The 22,260-nt window shown below is 42.5% G+C and overlaps 1 protein-coding gene across 3 annotated transcripts in view; it reads left to right on the top strand.

Moving 5' to 3' along the window:
* LOC111263491 (uncharacterized) overlaps positions 1-21,074 on the top strand; it is a gene marked incomplete at its 3' end in the record, with an annotated part of 31,872 nt that extends 10,798 nt beyond the window's left edge. Inside the window, 9 exon segments of one of the 3 annotated variants that reach the window (XM_086969664.1) lie at positions 9,765-10,409; positions 12,063-12,117; positions 14,484-15,145; positions 15,688-16,037; positions 16,322-16,554; positions 18,354-18,886; positions 19,097-19,748; positions 19,921-20,580; positions 20,771-21,074. In XM_086969664.1, coding sequence (XP_086825790.1) covers positions 9,765-10,409; positions 12,063-12,117; positions 14,484-15,145; positions 15,688-16,037; positions 16,322-16,554; positions 18,354-18,886; positions 19,097-19,748; positions 19,921-20,580; positions 20,771-21,074 — 4,094 coding nt within the window. 3 annotated transcript variants of the gene reach the window in all.
* Between the last annotated feature and the right edge of the window lie 1,186 nt (positions 21,075-22,260).

The following is a 22,260-nucleotide window of genomic DNA, read 5'->3' as shown; positions in this document are numbered from 1 at the left end:
AATAAAAAGACTAAGCGAATTAGGAAGCGCACAGCTAGTATCAGGCGCAAGGTGTAGCATGAAAAATGTTTTTTTTTGTCAATGAGTTCTACTCTTTGTTGCTCTAATTTGAGAGATGGGCTTTGGAGACAATGAAGTGCTTATTTTGCATTGCTCTAAAACCGTTAGTGTTTTGAACGGAATGAGCACAGAAAAACAAAATTGAAGCGTTGGTTACACTATGGTCAAAAAGTGATCTCGTATTATTTTTTAGCATAGGAAAATCTGGATGGCAGCCTTTAATGACGTTCTTAGCTGCAAGTTGAGAAGGAAAAATGACTATGAATTGATCGAAGACACTTAGTCTATGTGTGTAAAGGCACATTATTATATATGATATACTTAACGGAAAAAATTTCAGACCTGAGAAAAATTCAGATCCGCCTTAGATGTTAACGTACGTAGCGTTTTAATGTGATGATTTAAGTTGTTACGTTAAAATGGACCTCATCATCTTTCGCTCGTTGATTTGTTCTGACGTAAATTATAAGTAAACAAAAATGAACAAGAAATTCTGGCAGCTACATTCATTCACCAGGCAGCGTCAATCGCTGCCAATATTTCATCTAGTCGAACGAGTGTTTGGGAAGCAGAGGGATACCCGAAGTGAAAAGCTATAGGGTCTGCTTAAAAAACACTGATCTTGTACAGGGAAGCATGTTCTTTGCCCAGATTGTTCATAATTCAGCTGACAGCTTTCCTTAGCCGCTAAGGCATCGCCACCGATTTTGTGTTGCTAATTCAATCTGCGAAATATATATATAACACGTATTCTGGAGGTACTTTCTTTTCGAAAAATGAGTGCAACGTAAACAACTGAATGGCAGACGACGATATGAATAAATTATTATCATTCGACCATCCGCCCATGTGCGTATAAATACACGTAGCGTGACTATTTGTGAGAAGACTAAGCCCAAAGGGGTACACTGTAAAAAAAAAGTGCGATATCCTTCCTCACTTCGCTGGATCCTTAATGGTACTGGTGCAGCTGCTGAAGAATGGCGACAGTGTGATCGGGAAATAGAAGGCGAAAATTAAAGAGTCAAAACAATTGCCGAACGGAGAACGAGGAAGTTGTTTGTCTCTCGTAGCTCAACGTGGAACATTTTTCAAATATAGAGCCGTTATTTTTGATGTATCAGTTTGAACAGCGATACATGACAGATGTTTATCGAATATGGACAATACTGTTATCCATTACAAACTGCAATGTTAGCTATAAAGGTTGTTGGAGCCGTTCTTATTAGTAAGGCGACATTGAAAGTATATTTATGTGTAACTTTGTTAACAGTCTGATCGGAATAGAGGGATCACTAAAGATCAATTTTTGAAAGGCGCCTGGAGTTGGCACTGCTTTTGTCTATCGTGGATTTTCCGTTTTGCTGCCCAGCACAGCATTTACAATGGTGTACACTTTTTTCGATTTAAGGTGGCTTTTTTATGTTTCGAGTTTTACATCCGGCCTCGATCAGGATCACAAAAGGAACAATGTCTATGCTTAGGTTGGAACCCAGACCACAACGTGTCCCTACGATTAGCGAGCAAATGCGTTACTCATTAACCTGTCATAGGCATTTGATGTAATCGGAGCATTTATAATTTCGATAGAAGGGTTCATCTCTTATAAAGAGACTATATAATAGCTGACCTTCCCTAAAGCTGCAAAAACGACACACACTGTTTTTTCTAATGGCTGCAAGTTTGCTCAGACCTTCTGGTAACAAGCCTATATTTAATAGTATCGCATTTATCGTAAAACCACAGGCCACCAACTCGTAACAGTTCTGCTTAGTGCGAAGCATTTTACATGCCATCGCCTCAGGTTTCTTCATGAACCCATTTTTTGAGACTTGGTTTAAGAAACCTGCGCAAGTAAAAAGTGCAGTGGCAGTAAATAGTATTAATAGGGCCTATGTGTTTCCTAAACTTTGCTTTCAGTGATTTAGCGTTTCGAATGTACAGTAGCAAGTCTCACCGCTTTGAGCCACATACATATTGTCCGAGTCAAACTCATCTGATTTGGTCACAAGAAGTTTCTTAGCGTGACTCAGTAATAGGAACCCCTTAGGCCACAGTCCGAACCATATGGAGACCTAAGCCATATAAAATGATGGACATTAAAAATGGCATTAGGGCTATTTTATACCTATATATGGCTGTTTCGTTTGGTAATACAGAAATGTGCCTCGTTAGAAAATATCGTTTTCAATACAAAATTAGAATGGTATTATAGTTGCTCTTTGGACCGAGAAACGAAATCCAACGCTTCATATAGCGTACAGCCTTGCGGTTTTAAACTTTTACTATAGCTGACTTCGAATTAGCTTCAACGAATTAGGACGCTACTCAGTTACGGTACTAACGACTTGTTGCGCGTTGATCTTCCGTAAGTGCATAAGGCCTGGGGCAATAGATAAAAGTCAGTCGTTTGAAATTTCTACACAACACGACACAAAAAGATCCTGCGAGGTGCTATCTACCATACAATTTAGGACACGGTCGTAGACGCTGGAGAAGTTTTTCTTTTGTGCCAAAACTCGATACCAAGACGATTTTAGTGAATGATAAAATGATACTCTCTGGCAATTTTTGTAAACAGTATGTTATCTGAATTTAATTGTAGCGGAAACAGTTGAATCTCTCCCATTATATATAAAGTCAGCGGCCGAATAAATATGGTTTTCGGTTCGGATTGCAATATTACTCCATTGAGTTGTTATACATACTAGTAATAGATTCTGTTCGGGTAAGCAATATATGTGTATCTAACGTTAATATGGTTACGGCTGTGATGTTGGCACTTTTGACGCGATGACGAACATTATACAAATGTTATGTAACATGTTTGTTTTAGTCTTCTCAGAACATTTATTACAGTAGTTGTTGTGGAGGGAACTCTCCCGCAGCGGCAGCATTTGGAACAGCATTAGCCCGCCGTTAAGAGCGCCGTTTTAGCTACCGCTGCTATTGGTAGTATTATAGATTGCTGTTAGCCACGCCTTCTTTACTCTAGTGCCCGTCTTCTCTGCCTATGCTCCCTGTCTTACGCGCACACTACCTCTCATTCGACTTTCTCTTGATGTCTTAATCGCTCAGTTTGTCTTCCCCACCCCACCCCTATGTCCCCCTGCAGCGGCGCGTCGGTGTTATCTTCACGGCCGGCCGGCCGGCCGTTCTGTCCCATTCTCGACTGTCGTCAGCCCTTTGTCTTTTTGACAATCTGCTTCGTCGACACTTGGTACTCCGTCTATCCACATGCTACGGCCACAGTGACGACCATACGAGATTATGCTCTTCCGTATCGTTTTGTTTGACTATTTGTCTCTGTCTGTCTAGCGCGCGAATGTCGATGAGCCGCATTAGCTGTGCATATCGGCCTGCTTGCTTCTTTTGCCCGTTCCATAGTACTGCTACTAATGCAACGATCATTACAGCGTCTATTTTGTTGTTGTTGTTGCCACTTCTTCTGGACGAACGCCGTGCGAGGGGTCAACGCCCTCTGACGTTCGGCCTTCAAATTAATCAAACTCTGCTGGTCGATAACAACATCAGAGTCAGTAGCGAAACGACATTCTCGCTCACTTGTTCACGCACAGTCAGTCAGTCAGTCAGTCAGCGTCGTTCGCATCAGACAGCGCTAACAATGCGGCTGCGGCGGCGACGGCGGCGGCGGCGGCGGCGGCGGCGGCGGCGGCGGCGGCGGCGGTAGTAACGTGTTCAACACAACGATGCTAATGATGATGATGATGCTTGTAGTGGTATAGACGGGAAAAACATACGGCAGGTTGTTGTCGAAACCGACTGGTCAAGGCACCGACAGGCATCAAAATACAACAACCGATGGAGTATAATAGTAGAAACAATGGTTTTAATAATATTATGGATTATTGTTATAGCGCAGGCAAAGCACACGGACGAATAAACGGCCGGCGGATATTTTAGCGGCGTATCGCACCAATCCGACTCATGGTCGTCGTCATAGTAGTAATGACAGTAGTTAGCAATCGTCATATATGTAATCGAATATAAATAAAAGATTTCGAGTTTCATATCCGGTATTGGCGTAAGCGTTGCTTCAGAAGATAAGAGAATATACAGCAGTGAATAGCAGGACACAGCGATCGGCGTCACCGCCTTTTCGGAACAGTAGAAAAGTATGAGTAGGTATTTTTGGAAGTGCGGCGATCCAGGCCGAAAGGTTGGGCAAACTGTCACAGGTACCACTAAGCAGTACCAAAAATTCTAAAGCGAAGCATAGAGTGATACTGTGGCACGTGGTTAACATATCTATATCTGGTGCCTGACGAGTTAAATAGACAATGAACAGATGAAGGAAGAACAAATGTCGCAAATTGGTAGTGCTGTTTCTATTAGGGTTGTTCATACTATATTCAAGGAACAATGTACGTAAATAATGTTAGCGGACACAAAGACTAGGACACTTCTACTAGTGAGTGAGTTGATTAACAAAAAACCTAGTAAACACATAGTACTATTAGCGGCATCTGGAGAATCTGGAGATAACATCGGCAGAGTGATTTTTGGAACGAATACGTAGGTGTGGGATGTCGCTCAAAACGGGCAGAGAAGCATAAGACATCCAATTGTGCTCATCTATATGATCTAGAAGATACTTTTTGCGTTATATCGCTACTACTTGACCTCGGTGAGATCGAAAATAGGACCTCCAAACAAAAATATTGTAAAAGAATGTAGGTTCAGAACCTTACGTATACTAAGAAAGTCTGTTAGAGGCTTCTCACAATTCCTCAAGCGGGGAAAACAAGCGGCTGCCTATGTTTTATGGAAGGACATTTAGCAGGCCAATACAGCTGTTTGATTAAAATGATATTAAAGTGTAATCACCTGGCAGAAAAAGACAATCATAATTAAGGCTTTTGAGTTTCACATCGAACTCAAAAAGTTCGGCACGGTAATAATGCTTATTAGATTTAATATCAATTCGGCCCCAATGACATTTAGGGCGACGCGTAAAGCGTCGTAGACAAATTTTAATAATTGTTCAGACGTATTAGCACTCTGAATTGTTGAAGAACACATAATCTAGCCAAAAAACGAAACACACAGAGAGCCTGCTACAGAAACAGTAATTTTTGAGGCTGCACAGATACGAGATAAATAAACTGCTAGCAGTATTTTCAAGCCAAAGATTGGCAAACAGTTGGGCATATATAATAGGGAGATAATAAAGGTATTCGCTACGTCCAAAATTGACAATGACCAGTTTCACATATCCTTGTTTTATAGTCGTACAAGGCACAGAGCCATGTCAACAGGACAACTTTCCAGGTTTCCTTTTTCGTTCAGGGAAAACGCAACTCCCATGTGCCCCACGGTCGAGGTCAACGCAATTTTTTTTTTCTTAGGAGACATCTCACATGTTCAAACTAGGACTTTAACGATTTGATGTCTCAAATCATGGTCGCCAACCTAGCTCTGTGGATAGGTACACCCTTGCAAAAAAGTTTAGCGCAGGTAGGTAATGAAGTTTGGCACATTTCTCCACCAGCTTACGAAACAATAAACACAGAAATTGGTCGATAAAATGAAAGATCCGTTTTGTTACTCGTTTTAATTAAAGGACGGTATCAAGTGAACCAGGCTGAATTTAAAGGCGTATTTATTAAGAACACATAATGCGTGAGCCGAAACGAGATGTTGATCCTGTCTTATAATTGAAGAGGGAATATTATATAAAGGAGCAGATTGATTTTTTTTATAAAAGTAGCAGCCTAAAATAGAATATTTACAGTTGTTTTGTCAAAACGAGCAAGGCAAGATTAGGTTTGATATGAGTACTATCTGTCTTGGGTGAAGTAGTTTTTTCATTGAGATATGTAGAAAAAAAGGCAGTGGAAGTTCCTCGTAGAATGAGCGCCAGACGTATCGGCGATATCACTAGACTTAGTACGATAACGCCACATGCGACTTATCTAGCACAAAATCTGTTTTATTTCTTGATATATATATATATTTTTTTGGACAATGCTTTGTAGTAAAGTTGACAACTGTAGGATTTGTTATGCCAGTGTGTCTTATTTCACTACTATAGGGGCAATACTGTATTTAGGACTTTATAAATAACAATTGTATTTAAAGGTCAGATTTTGTTTTGTAAATTTTTATGAAGTCGATCGAAACGCCGATATTCATGTGTAAGATGTATGATTAAATAGAGGATTAAAGTATTTGTAGGTGAGGGAAAATGAAGCAGGCGAAAGCGTTTAAAATTGCAAAAAACGTTGCAAGTTTCTAGTGCTATTTTTGAACCCGTAAATATCATAGTTTTTTTGATTGAAGATTGCATAGAAGGAAGGCCACGGGAAAGGTTGATGATGTCTAAAAAGAAAAGTGGTCATTTAAGAGTTTATGTTCGCTAATTTCTTTATAATCATTTTATGGTGGTAAATAAATAATCGAGGTATGTGCCAGTTCGAGAGAGTATTATATGCGGAGTGTTGATAGAGGAAAAATGTAGATACTTGTCTTAACGAAAAAGACAAAGTTATCGACAAAAGTATTAACATTGGTTAAGTCGAAGACAATCCACCAATCCTGAATGAGATACCCTCGAAAAATTTGACTGGTAAGATATATGGTTTTTGTTATTAAAAAATTATCACAGAGTTATAACATATGACTCTATATTATCTGTAATGTGGACAGATTTATTGTCGGATGAGCAGGAGACAATATTCATCCGATGTGTCGATCAAATAGCAACAAACACCACTTGCTAATTTAAGTTGTCTAGTTTTGGCATAATTAGCAAAATTTTCTAGATTGTGTGTGATAATTCGTTTGAGCAAACATTTTTTTGGATATATAGTCAAGATATTTGAAGCCATATATGAGCCAAGATATTTGAAATTTTAGATGCGGTATTACTGCTAGGAATTGCTGTAGGCGGTTAGCTTCCAGCACGAAATACAATGTGCCAACGCTTGGTCTCGAACCCAACCTACCTTCAAGTTCAGCGGGCAAATATGCTACCACTATTAAAAGGATTCAGCTAATAGTAATGGCAACAGAAAAATCGGCCACAAAGGAATAGAACATGTCCAGGTCATCGGAAAAGGAAGATGGTCAAAAAAAGGACAAATGGCATTATTATTTGTGAAAAAGTTAAGCAGAATAACTGAGAGAATACAAATTGAAAAGTATTTTTTCACACACGCAAATTATACTTTCTGAAAAGAATCATTACTGGCAGAACTACGAATTTGAATTTATATTACGTATCAAAAGCACACTGTCTGTTACATTTGCTTCGTGGTAGCACATGTAGCTTATTTCTATTTAGAGAAACATTTGCGGACAGTTGGCATGATAGAACCATGTAGCTTTACAGTAGCTTCACTCTCGATAAATAGGGCGTTAATGTCAATAAACGCTTTAAAAGGGTATGACTTGGCAATTGATGTTTGCGGGCAGGTGCTCTTTGCCTCGGCGACACAAAGCGTCTTATTTTGAAATTCAAGTCAAGCGTCGCTTGACTCTAATGAATTCAATGCATTACTTGTAATCGCGGTGGGTTTGAAAAATAAAAGCACTGCACCGTATTGAACGTATTCCAAGCCAGAGGAAAGCCTCCGAGTTTGTCTGAGACTGCAAAATTTGGTGCACTAGAGGATTTGTCTTATAACCGTGATTGAGGAGGCAGGAACAAAAGATTGGAGCATATTTTGCATTATCCAAGCCTGTGAGTAGAGCTTCCGTATAGGTACCTTCTAAAAGCATAAATTCCTATACACGAAAAACACCGTAACTCAGTTTAATGGTTTGAGCCATGCAGGACCAAGTGAAACCAAAATCTAGGCGTTAAATTGTTGTTCTTATTCGCCCTAAGGGGCTATAGTTAGATAGAGAAGCTGAAAATCAGACCTAAATAACTTAGCTAGGTTCGAAATAAAGGAAAAGTAGAAATCGCTTCTCAACATTGTTGTTGTTGCAGTCATTCATTGCAGGCATGCTTATTGTCATTTTCGCTGATAAGGTGACCGTCGTTAGTACCGTCACCATCAGATGGTGATCACATTGTGAACCAAAATGCGCGGAAAAGTACAATATATAAAAGAATGTAGAGGCTAGAACGGAAGAGCCAAGAATTGCTGCTGAACTGGCCGAGTACAACGGCGAAAGAGTGAAATCAAGAACAATCAGCTGTAGTTTATCTATTTGTTAGTCGTTTTCGGTAACCGCTCAATCTTTTTTAAGTAGGAAACCTACAAAACTAGGCGAGAATTTACAACACGGACTTATAAACACACAAAAACAAGGCGATGAAAAACGGCTAGCTAAACTAAACGGCACCTGCAGGAGAACATAAGATGAAGTTGTTGATTGTAGAACAATAAGCATCAACTAATTCAAAAAAAGTTTACCGTTATTATTATAATTGGCACCGCGGCCAAGAGCACCAGCGATCGCGGCGTACGGTGACTACTGCAAGCAGCGGTGGGAGCAGTCTCGGTAATCCCTGCGCTGTAAACAATCTTGTTATTTCTCATTTTGGAGAATCGCGACACAGAAGGTCAGCGATGCAATGGATATATCAATAAATCATTTGTGTGCTAGCAAGTGAAAAATAAACAGTACCAGCGCACAGATTAAAAAAAAACAGATGTGCCTTGAATTTTGTGCGATATTGTTAGTGTGTAAAAAAAAATCTATAACATATTTGAAATTATGCACGGCATGAGCTCGTGTGGGTTTACCAAAAATAGCTTTACTTGTTACATAATATATATATATTAAAAAATCGTAAATGTTCTCCAATCTACGTGTTATTATCCGATAGCAGTTTAGTTGTAATAGCTCTAGGATGTGATTACTTACATATTTGTTTCGAAGTCCAGTGTTTGTACATAGTTTTATATGTAGCTGTGGAAGATGGTACGAACCTATCTATTATTATTAGGCATACGCATAGGAAATGAAAGAGAGCGATCAAAAACTTCTCTCGGCACAATATGTTGACCTTTCGTTGATGAGAAAGCAATCAGTGTTTCTAAGCAAACAAATAACAACCAAAATGGTTAAAATATTGTTAAGTTATTTTTGCGAAACAAATATTTTCTTATTATATTTATATTTTATATTAACATACTTCACTTGGAATGTAGTCTTTGATGATGACGACGAAATGAAACTTATTTGTTGAAGATTATAAACTTATTAGTTACTTAGTACTACGAATAGAATTGTATGTTTGCCGAACGCCCGCTGATCTGCTTGCTTGCTTGCTAGCATTAATGAGCTACTTATCCACAAACTTAAAATGGCCATATATATCATTGCGTATAATGTCTCTGAACAAGCCGCTAGTGGATATTTGCATTGCTATACATCAGCCCAACAGGTTACCGATATATTTATAAGAATAGTAGATTTGCCAGTTTAGGGGAAATGAAAGTGTTATTAATAGAGAGCTGTAAACAACAGCAGCCAGTTGCGGCCTCCATGTGTGTGGCTCGTACTCGATCAATTACAGGCTTTGTCCTGGAACCTCTGCATATTGATTTCTGATTATTGTAACTTGGCTTTTGTCCCATGGACGAACATTAAATAGTTGTAACCGTTTTAAAAATCAATAAGTAAACATTGATATAAAATGAACCCTTGGGCACATTGATTATCGATGGGATGTTATATTCTAGTGATTTATTTTCCTAACTGAATCGTTTCCATTCCGCTTACAGAAAGAGACGGTGCGGCATGATCGATTACGCGCAGCACAAGATGATCCCGATGCCCTCGAAGCGTTGGAGCGAACCCAGAAGGACGCGAAAGAGATGTCGTTGTCCAAGACACCTTCTAAGGTCCAACACGAGTCACCCGCCTCCGTATCCGCTACGCCACCTCCAGCGGAAAAGGCGACGAAAAAAGCTCGACGCCAACGAAAGCAGGCATCGACATCTACTAGTAGTATTGCTCCGCCGTCGATAACGAGCGAAGCTAGCAACGATGCCGCCTCAAGTAGTAGCGCTTCGCAAGAGAACCAGAAACACTCAAGCCTTAAGGACGTAAAGGACATCAAGGTCGAACGAGATTCTAGAGAACCTGAAACCCACTCGCAATCTCAGAAGAAGGCCGAAATCAGCACGGATGTACTGACAGGTGTCAGCGTCAAGGTAGAACCGCCGACCGTTAAACAGGAACCAATGGCGATCTCGACACCCGAACCGGACAGTCGGAGCACGACACCCTCTGGAGCGTTACGACCAAGTGGCCAACAATTACTTTCCCCAACGACTGCGCCAGCATCACCGGGAAAAGCGTACGTGGATGAGCCACTACAACACTCGCCACCTGTTGCTACAAATTCACGATCTTCATCTATTGCGGTGAGTTTCGAAATCAATGGATACAACAGGACAAGTGTATGTCCATGCAAGTGTATTATTGTCCAATAGCTGTACGTGTACGAGAAGAGCTTGTTTCTAAAAACGTCAATATGCTAGCTTATGCTTTGACGAACTTTGTCATTTATTTGCTTACATTGGGCATAATTTCTGTCATTTATTTGCTTACTTTGGGCATAATTTCGGCTTGCCAAAACGATGGCAGACACATTCACGCACATATTCATGACTATGAATATATATGACTAGATGTAAATGAATATTTTTGCGAGTATTTGGCTGTCCACGTACGTTCAGGTGGGTGGGGATTTATACAAAAGTTACGCATAATTAGGATTAGTAGTAAAAACAGCAGAAAGTTGCTTATGGCACGCCCGGAAAACACTTTCGCTCGTTCGTACAACTGTAGTTTTGTCGAAATTACCAGATTTCGATTATGATCGATATGCGTCACCCCTTGGCAGAATAGGAAACTGATCAATGGGCCAATATCCGCTTATAGCTGACACAGCTGAAAATCCTAAAAAGCACAAGGTTAGCAAATGGTTGCAGTTCATAAGTTAGTTTTGAAAAAAAGTTGCTAGTTCCGTTGCTTCAAGATCTAGGAAAACGATAGTGACACAAATGAATGTGACAAATCAGAGGAGAATCGAATGGGTTGCTTGGGTATAAAAATAAATAGATAAACTATGTTATGGGGGTAGTAAGTGCAATCGCACAATGATTTTTGTTATCTGAAATTTACATTGTCTTTCATAACACATAATTTCGCTTTCGTTGAGTTATAATAGGAATCATCATTACCAGCATCCATATCATTAATAACAAGATTGTGATTCAAATTTGCGCTACAATTTGCTAGCAATATATAGCTTACGATGCCTATGTATCCGAACAGTCTAACTAATAAATAAAGAGGGTTTGATAAGTGTCTTCGTTTTTTTTCAAGCTTCTAGATGACGTAGCAAGGTCCCCAAAAGCCAATGTGGCGCGGGCACTCAGCTTCCGAGACGATTTTGATATTTATGATGTGACGATCTAAGTCTATACTTTGTTGCACTTTTGTGAGTTTTGCTGGGGCAGTACCATTGGCCTAGCGGTCGAAAATTTTGAACTGTCTGAGTCAGTCTACCTACTATCGAATCATTATCAATATACACTTGGTTTAACAGTTTAAGATGGTTTATTGGATTGGTACGACTTTATCCTATTTTTATGATCGTCCATATTCGAATCCCATCGATAAATGTATTTGTAGGATATGCATGTATTTTTGAAAGCTTTGTATGGTTATCTGCCGGTACATTGACCTGTCATGTATATAAAGTCAACATAACTGTCGAACTTATAATTGTAATTTGTCTTCCAGCGAAAACGCATCGCCTCTTTAACACACAACGTTGAAATGTGACAAGCGCAAACATTGATCAAATTGTTTCCCTGTGCCCTGGCCACCTATATACTGACTAATATATATGTATATATATACATGTAGCTACTATTGTACCACTTCACTGTACCTTCCTTATCTGTCATGTCTCTATCGAGTTTATACAAACAACAACGACAGTTAACTCTTGTCTGCTTTTTGTTTTTAATCTGTTGTGGATGTGTTGTATTTATATCACATTATAGGGTCCGGGTGGTGCCGCTGAGTGTCTTCAACAGCTTGCTTCAATGACCTCACCACGTAAGTTTTACTGCGATCACGAACGAACTCTAGCTAATTATAACAGGGCGCCTGCTTGCATTAGCTAAACTCTAACAGCTATGTGAGAATTTTTGTGGTGACTATTTTTGATCGTGGCCTAGGAGCAGCCTCTACAATCGTTCTCAGCTTGTTTTTAATTACTATCGCTGTTTGTTCTCAGATAATAACTATTTTCCATAATTCACATATACAATACGAGAAGCGAATGATGAATAGCGGCAGCTAAATGTATAGATCTACTCAGACTAGTGTTTTTGTTTTATGTTAAACCTCGATAAACAAATAAAAGACCGTAACAACACTGTTACTAATAACGAACGATTCTACGAAATGGACAATGCAGAGAGTAATACGATACTTACTCTCGCTAAAAAAAATACTTCTTTAAAAATAATTATAGAAAAAAAAAAAAAAAATATGGATATTTTATGCACGCTAGTTATGCGTTTTGGGTTGTTCTGTGATTTGGCCATGGTCAACCTGCTTGTAATCTTATGTGTCAATTGCGTATGTATACAAACTATAATCATATGGTCTCATTATCCGCTTATGTGAATTAGTTCTATTGAATGTCAAGCGATAATTAATGAATCTTCCGTGATAATACTTTAGTATTAAATACCTCGTTTTGAGTTTGTCTTCTTTTTTGTTCTCGCTTTTATTATTTACCAGTTACTTCTTTGTTCATTTGCCGCGCCGTCTCTTCAGTAATCCACTCAGCCAATATATAGTATATGGCTATTCTATTCATTCTCATAACGTCTGTTCTGACCCTCTTCTTTCATCTTCAGTCCTTCAAACGCTTTTAATCGAAACGTCCGATCGGGTCTTGTTCTAAGCGGCGTGTTTCTGTAGCGCACTTCTGTGGTTTTCTTCGCTGTCGATCATTTTTGATGTCGCATACATAAGCATCTTCTGTCATCAACCCGTTTTCCTACTGATGTGCTTCATGCTCGCTGTTGTTATTGTACCTGTTGCTGCTGCTGTTGTTGTTGTTATTATTGCCATAAAGAAATTGTTGTTGCTGTTGTCGATGTCGTTAATATTATCGTTGCTACGTTCTCTGCTGTTATTGCGCGTCGGGTCGATTTCGTTAGCTCATAAAGCCAGCTACCATCGCTTTGGACTTACTTGTCAAAAGCTAGAATAAAAAAAAAGACAAAGTACGTCACACACTCTACATCGTTGTCGTTTTTCTGTCATTCACGATCACTCTGTGACAAGTTGTCGCACTATGTCGACAACTACTGTAACAATGACAACAACAGCAACAATTACAATAGCAACAACAACAAAAAGCAATAACGACAACATAGATAACAAATCCCGACCCTATTTTTATCAATCAGTATGACTGGATTCATGATCTTATCTGTGCCACTCACCGCTTACTAGTCGTATTCCCTATTGCCGTCCTTGCCTCTTATCCGTAGCGCCTGCAGCAGCTGTCGCCGCTTCCGCTACCGTCAGCGCCGCGCAGCAAACACCTCCACCAACTGCTACAGCAGCAGCAACAACAATAATCAACAATAACACTACCATAGACAATAATAGTATGAACAACATGGTCTTGCCGGGTAGCATCGGGGCGGCGGTCCCCATATCACCCTCCCTCACTGATCAGCAGCTGGTAGCCTATCCCGTCCCTCCTTCTATTATTACCACCTCCACTACTTCTACCACTGCTAGCACCAGCACGCACATTCCGCTTGAGAGTCACAACCTTCAGCAGCTGCTGCCGCCAATAAGCACGTCGGCTGCTGTGGCTGCTGGTACTATTGCTGCTGCTGCTGTGGGCGTAGTCGGCTCGACTATTGCCCACCATTGCGAGACAGCTGCTGCCGCTGGTCCGGCGGCTTTGTCACCTCGGCCTACAGAACCACAGCTACAGCCTCCTTCCGGCACGTCACTGGTAGGTGTTCATGTAGGCCCACTCGAGCCATGCACCAGTGCAGCCTCACCCGCTACCCCTGGCAGCGCCACCACTCCGTTGGGTGCCGACGCTGGCACGACTTCAACCGGCGTCGGAACTCTCGCAGGTGGCGCAGTTGCACCAGATGTTCATGTGGGTGTGCGTGCTATGTCGCCGCTACCTCATGGATTGAGTCCGTCTGCTGGGTCTGGCTGTCCGCCACTGCCAGTGTCAGCCTCTTCGCCGATCATTGGCGCCGTGTCAGACGCGGCCGGCGGAGGAAACAGCAGCAGTAGCAGTTGCAGTAGCGTGAGCAGCAACGCCACAGTCCTCTGCAGTGGCGGCAGCAGCAGTAGCAATGGAAGCGGCAATAGTGGCTGCACAGGACAGCAGGCGGCATCATTGCCTCTACATGTTCATGTTCTTCCTACAGAAGGCGGTGTCGGCGTAGCGGAAACGGGACCAGCCTCTGCGGGAACAACAGCGATAGCAGCTGCAGGTGGTGGATCAGCTGAACCGGATCCAGCGGAGTCTTCTTCGTCACCTGTCGACGGTGCATCAGCGGCCTCGGCCAGCACGGATGAACCGAGCAATGTAAGTCGCTCGGTGTCGGCGGAAAGCACGGCCACTCGACCGGCGTCGACGCCAACGCCCACCGGAGCAGGTGGCCACACGCCGGCGTTAGGAGCTCTTCACCGTAATGGCTTCCCACCGTCGCCCGCGTCGTCGTCGTCTACGTCGACGGAGACATCAACAGGTGCTATAGTGGGTTCGCTAGCAGCAGGCCCCGGCCAGCAGACAGGCACTGGCAGCAGCAACGGTAACGCTGCGATTGTGGCAGCAAGTGCAGCCGCAAGCACTGCAGCTGACGTATCGTTTGCAGGCTATCCACCACCCGACGCGAAACGGCTCGCGCTCGATCCAGAACAATTTGGAAGAACCGGGACCCCTGGCCATCCGCATCTTCATCCGTTGTTTTCGCCCAGTGCAGCTGTATCGGCTGGTGGCCAGACAACAAAGCCTGCCCCGATCTCTACCAGCGCAGCAGTCAACAGCCAGTTACCGGCGGCAACGTCAGACCACTTACTCCTTCAGGTATCTTAACATTACTCTTTAATATTTTGCTTATTTTAATAAATATTAACTGTAGAAGTAACAGCGATTAGTATTCTAATTACTAGATACGACTGTATATGCCTGTAATATACATTTGTAGAGCGTCATGGCACTTTTCAGTGCAGACGAATGGCGCTCGTCTGTTTACGTCATAGAATCCATTCGTTCATTGGTCTGTATATCGTCGATTTCAGCCAACGCACCGTTTTAACGTTGGAGCGTTTTGCCAAACGCGTCTGTTGTCAGCAACCGGCAACGCTAAACCGCAGGTGTCCAGTCCTTTTTTTTATTCCTTTTTTTGTAAAAATCACGTTTTTAGCGACAGCGAATGGTCTGTGAACGATCGTTACGAGCCGGCACACAAGAGCTATTGTTCTAGTAGTTGTAGCAATTATCGTAGTGAATCGCCTCTTTACTCATATACCCGGGCCAAGATACTATTTATATCTAAGCTCGTTGCCTTGTGCCATTAGCCAGCATCTCACACGGTCCTACGCTACGTCCTAATTTCATTTGCGTAGGGTGTCAACACGAGCCTCTCGAGTTTGTCTCAGCTTTCTCAGTCTCTCCAACCAACGGGCAAAGCGACACCGATCGTAGAGGGAACGGCAGCTGGAAACGCAACGACAACTTCGCGACACCCAGCAGTTCAACCTGTTTCTGGACACTATTCACCGTCGCCATATATTGGGAGTGCAGCCGCAGCAGCAGCACCGAATTCAGTTCCTTCAACGTCCCTCCCAGTTCCGCTGTCAGGCGTCGCGTCGGCGCCGACCGCAAGCGTTTCATCGGCGTCTACATCATCTTCGACGCATACAACCAATACTCTCACAAATCTCGTATTCGCAAAACAGGGATGGCAGACAAGCAGGTATGCAATAGTCAGTTTGTGAGTATAAACTTGTGCGATTTAATAGGTGTGATGATTCGGAAGTACAGTCGAAAACTAGCAGTAACTCTCAGACCAAATGTATCTTATTTTTGAAGGTATGTTAGACGAACCATCGCTCGAAAGACCAGGGCTCTTCTAAAGATAGATAGCTAAAAGTACTGCTAAGGATCATAATCCCACTTCTTCTGTAACCTAAATACTTTATTTTGCTTCCTGTAAATCTAGCATGTGTTGTATGCTTGTTATTAACCTATGCCTACTAGCACGGGTTCGTCTGCGAACGCTGGCGGTCGACTTACTGAGATCGGGGCTCCGGGTGCGACAGGTCGCCTTCCCTCGCCAGTCTCCGCTAGCTCCGCTGCCAAATTTGGAGCTGCTGGGGGTGCAGGGCACCCCACACTATTCGGTCTACCTCCGCCCGGAGCTCCGCCAGGAGCACCCGGAGCACCTGGATCTGGTGGTCCATCACCCTTCGTAGATCCACTTCTGCAGTCAAGTAAGTTCCTCTAGCAAATCACTATTCTTTATTAGTAAACTAGGGTATAGTTTATTTTAATAATTAATACACTAACAACTAACACTACAAATCAACCCCAGGTCACAGTACTCAGATTTAACCACGTCTTTTTTACGCGCGCGTTATAAATAGACGTGCCAAGTACGGTTATCTGACTAAAGATTGCAATATCCTTTAATATGTTATATCCTTGTTGTGCGTCTCTCTCTGTGATACACTTTTACATTATTTAAGTTCGTACAGTGAGATGATAAACGTAACTTTTGTTGGCATCTTGATCAATTTTCACCTGTTGCACAGGTTTCACAGACCGTATTGCAGGACCGCAGAGTTTAACTTCACATAGTAATGAGATTTTTTTTTTAAATGTGTATTCTGATTATGTCTTATATAGATGCCTTTCATGTTTCGCCTTGGAGATGTAACGCACTTATCTCGAAAGAACTGAAAGTAACTCTTTGACGTTAGCTGCGAGCTACGTAGCCTGATACAGACTTTAAATATAAAAAAATTAGAGATTGGACATGATTTTATGTACATTATTAAAATAAAACCAAGGAACACCAAGCTTTTAATTATAATAGTATACACATGTCGCTATGGCTGCCACATTATGATGTATAGGAAGTAGTCGTGAATTGTGCTACATCGTCAGCTTATCAGACATACACTTGTGACTTCAGTAAAAGACGGCAACACTAATAATAACAGGGAGGGGCAAAATAATTATGAGAGTAATAAATCAGTAAGTGGCTTTGTTTTCTCAGACAGTCCACTAGATGTATTAGGATTAAACAACAACGAAGTTCGCATGTCCTGTTTGCTAAGACATATCCAATTAAGAGAAAAACAAATCTCGCTTAGCTTATACAGGAGTCAGCAGTGGGGCCAGCCGCAGGCGCGGAAGTTATTCTTCTAGTGTGCCTAGATCGTGGCATTTTTTGGGCTATCGTATCTAAACTCTGAGGCATCCAGTAATAGTATATGCTGAACACATATACTCAATATGGAACATAGATAATAAGACGCGATTCCAGAAATCACGGAAGAAGAGCTTCTACACGTCGATCTTAAACAAAGTAGAGTTTGCCAACGACTGCTATTAAAGTACGGCTTTTCTCCAGATACAGTTAACTGTGATATGGCCCGTAGTACGATACCGTTAGAATCAGTGGATTCTGTCGGTTAGTGCGTCATATCTAACAAAATCCGCGCAGTTTTTTTACAATCACGCCCGTTATCATGAACTGGGTATTTTTTGCTTTATTACGGTTACTTAGTTAGGTGCGCAGAACTTAAGTAAAAGTAATATTATTTTCATCACATATGTATGCGGGTGATATTTTTGTTGATTTGCGGAAGTCTGCATGATACAGGAAGAGAGACATGTTATTTATATACTGATAATACCAGAGGATACGAGCGGACCTAGCGCGCAGCACTTCCATAATATGTACCACGTAATAGAGATCACCCGTCTCATGCAAATTAACACAGTTACGGAACCTTACAGTTGACAGATGTAATTCTATCTATTTAAGTGTGCATTAAGTAAACATTGCCGTGAACCGACAGCGAAAAAATTAAAAAAAAAAAAAAAAAAACTTGAGTATTATTCATAGCGTCCTGCATCCTATTTGTTCTTGTGGCTATTTCATTCAAATCGAATGATCTCTTAAGTACAGCGGCGCAATTTCGGAGCACGGTACGTTCTGTGTATTAAAATAGATATATGAACGATATTGATTCACAGTTATTCGTTTTTACCTTCGATACAGATGCCGATCTTCTCCGCCGGGAACTCGACGCGCGGTTTATTGCCAGTCAAGATCGTTCAATTGCTATGCCTCCGCCCCCATATATGCAAACAGATGTTCAAGCGGCTGCAGCTGTGGCAGCAGCGGCAGCAGCTGCAAGTGGCTCTGCTGTTCGTGGAGGTGCTCCAGGTGCACCTCAACATCCACCTACGGCAGTGAACGGCCCTCCTGGTGCTGGTCTCCCGGCTGGCCTTCAGGGACTCCATCCGGGAACCGCACCGTTTCTCCAAACGGCCGGAACAACGTTGTTCGATCCGGCAAAGTTTCCCGGGGCAGGGAAAATGGATCCGCAGCTGGCTGCAAGCCTCAAGTTCGGTCCTGGAGCACCGGTCGGCTATCCCCCAATACCTGGAATGCCTCCGTTGGGGGCACTTGGTCCATTAGGGCTTGGCCCACCACCCGTGAGTGCCCCCCCATGTGCTGTCCCCACATCATTTGCTAATCCTGCGGCTGTCGCTGCAGGACAAAGCGCCCCTATCACCAGTAGTTCCAAGGTAGGTATCGGTGATCGATTTGTCACTGAATATAATGATTTATTATTATTGGATTTTATGATTTTTTAATCATATGGTTAGGTCGTATAGCTTTAATCATATAGCTTGGTCGTATTTACCTAGGATTCTTGAGTCGAGGTAAGATTAAGTAAAAGCGTAGCATGTTCATTGGGAACGTCGGTTGATCTGGTCATAAAAATATTTTTACAGGGTCATTCACATCAGAAAAGTTCGAAGCAAAAGTCGTCATCATCTTGTTCTTCAGCACCATCTGCCAGTGTAAGTGGTGGGTCCGGCCCATCTGCAGCGCCATTAGTGTCGGCCGGTAGTGCTCCCGTGAGCACGCCGGCCACAGGCGGTGCTACCATCACGTCTGGCAGTGAACGCGGTAAATGGTGTGCAATGCACGTTCGTATCGCGTGGGAAATTTACAATCACCAGGTGCGGAGTGGACAAGTTACAGGCCAACTCTTAAGTACTCCATCGGTGCCACCGTCGCGGGGACTACACATTCAAGGACCGCCGCCGATTATGGCAAGGCCATCTTCTTCTGGCGGACCGCCCGATCCTGCGGCATTGGCAAAGAGTGCCGTTATGGTAGATTCAATTGGAGCTCCGCCTCCGGCTAAGACGTCACGACCAAACTCGTCTTCGGCGGGCTCAGGTAGTGGACGATCGGCCAACGCGACGCCGACTTCCGCTCGTAATGGACCAACCGGACTTCCTACAGGACTCCCCCCTGGCATGCCATCGATGTCAGCGATGACGGCCATGGGCCCAATGGCTGTTGAACAAATGGCCTCGTTTCCTCCGCTCCTTGCCGCTGCAGCTTCTGCCGCCTCCGCCAACGGCAATCCGCACGGTTAGTAGAATTAGCGTCTTAATTTAAAGTGTTTTGTCGCCTTATGGCGCTCATCTAAGTCAGTCGCGGTGTGGCTTTATATATATAGGACTATACAACAAATTTCTAGAATATGTATTGTCCACCATACTGAGTTTCTTCTTTTTTTTTCACTGCAAACTTTTATGAGCAGGTCTTACGCGTCATCCAGCTGTTTCAACTGCTAGTGGCAACAGTCCAGCCGCCATATCAGCAGGTCACCACCCAGCTCATCCGCATCACCCGCACGGACCGAATCCGTACGCCGTGAACCCTTTTATGCCTAATATCAGTTTACCCCCACATGGTTTAGCACCAACGTTAGGTAGCTCTGCGCCAGCTGGTACCGGGCTACCGCCTTCATCAGTGTCTCAATCATTAAGCAGCAATTTCGCACGCACATCGTCAGTTATCACTTCGTCGTCGTCGTCATCGACTTCTGGTGTCAAGTCAATTATGAGTCAACATCATCATCACCATCACCAGCAACAACAGCAACAACAACAGCAACAACAACAACAACAGCAGCAGCAGCAACAACAACAACAGCAACAGCAACAGCAACAACAGCAGCAGCAACAACAGCAACAACAACAACAACAGCAGCAGCAGCAGCAGCACCAACAACAACAGGCGGCTGCGGCGGCGGCAGCAGCAGCAGCGCAGGCCGCTGCTGCGACCAAAGCTGCAGCTTCCGCCGGTAGCGGAAGCGGCTCGCCATTTACAAGTACCTCACGAGGTTTCCCCCCTGGGGGGCCGTTTGGACATCCGGGAAATCCTGGCGCACACATGCCTCCGCCCCATCCGGGACTAGGTTGGTATTAGGGGGTGATTGCTAGGCAGAATTAACTCATCTCACGATTTTCTATGTATACTGAAACGTGTGTAATAACGGTATTTTTTTGCAGTCACTCGGCATACAGTCAGTCTTTTTTTCTGACGTCTTATATATGTAGGGTTAAAATTCGCTTGGCAATTTACTCATCTGTATTAACGATTTTCAGCAGGTTTTCCAGGCGGTATTCCTTCAGGTGGATCCCTGATACCACGAGAAGCTCTTCTCATGATGGATCCTTACGTCAGGGATCAGTACCGTCTACGGCAAAATCCGTTTGGACCAATGGGCTCGCATCCTGGTCACTCGCAGGGTATTCCACCGAACTTACCCCACGCTTTAGGGTTTCCTCCGGGCTTAACGCCCGGTGCAGTTATGCCAGGAGGTTTACCGCAAGCGTGGGGCGGCTTAAAAGCTGAAGCAGAACGTGAGGAACGGGAACGCAAGGATAAGGAACAACAGCAGCTAGAAAGGTATGATTATTATTATCAAAAACATTTACTAAATCACTATACTTCTTCTACGTATGTTATTATAAAGGTAAAAGATATATTGGACTACAGATGTCTATATATACAATATAGGTTTGTCGACAATCTTTAAAATGCCACTTTCACTAAAAAAAAATGGCGATTCTTTGAAAAAATATCGCTCTTATATATTTGTCTTCGAACGAATTTATTCGAATAACCTAAACATTAACATTGAGTTTTGAAAATAATTTCACTTTAGAGATAGCAGAGAAATAGTAAAGAGGTAACTGGCCAGGGGGTAATACAATAATGATGATTTAGTAGGAATTAAACATCTATTACTGACTCGTTGGATGATAAGAACACGTTAAAGGGGTATCAGGATTAAGCTGACTGGAGGTTGAAGCCAGCCAGCTGAAGCAAGGATTACTGAAAGAGTGCGATCGAATAGCTAAAATAATTAACGGATAACAAACAAGTTGGATCGTATCGGTTTTGTATATGGAAATAGTGAGAATCATGGATGAATCAATGAGTGAAACTGCATATCCCTTTACAAACCCCAGGCAGATGTTGTTGAATCGAGGTGTCAGCGGTCAGAGGTCAGATAACAGCAGCGAATCGATTCCGACATTATACAATTTATAAAAATTTAACGTAGACAGGGTCATGAAAAAAGAACTCGTAAAACGAGCACACTACTTATAGTCAAATAAAAAAACTGTATATTTTTATTATAAAACCCCCTGTTGCAACCCGCTTTGGCTTTTTGGTTGCTGAGCTAGCGATATCTAATTTGCACTACTACAGATATTTTATCTATAAACACCAGTTCGATCGACCGGTTTGTCCATTTCCCGCGCATAGTCCGAACTATCTATCGATCCACTGAACGCTTCTTAATACTGCCTCGTTTTTCTATAATATAATTTTAAGCAAATTTAGATTTTTTCAGTCTGACCCCAAACTCAATGCAGTAAGCCTTGTTATCCTATTCTCATTGTTCTATGACAGTTTTTTTGATACGGTTTTCCGCCTACCCTGATCCAGTAAACGCAATGTACGTATCGTGTCATTGCTATAGTTTGTTGCGATATCCTATTTTGGCGATTCTGCCTTTACATTCTTGTTAAACTATTCAGTTACCCTAATCGGGATATTTTTTTGCCGTGGTCCAATCGCCAGC

The sequence above is a fragment of the Varroa jacobsoni genome, unplaced genomic scaffold, assembly GCF_002532875.2.
Source record: "Varroa jacobsoni isolate VJ856 unplaced genomic scaffold, vjacob_1.0 scaffold_770, whole genome shotgun sequence".
Classification (NCBI taxonomy): domain Eukaryota; kingdom Metazoa; phylum Arthropoda; class Arachnida; order Mesostigmata; family Varroidae; genus Varroa; species Varroa jacobsoni.
Note: the sequence above shows the minus strand (reverse complement) of the source record. Positions and strands in the feature narration are given on the sequence as shown.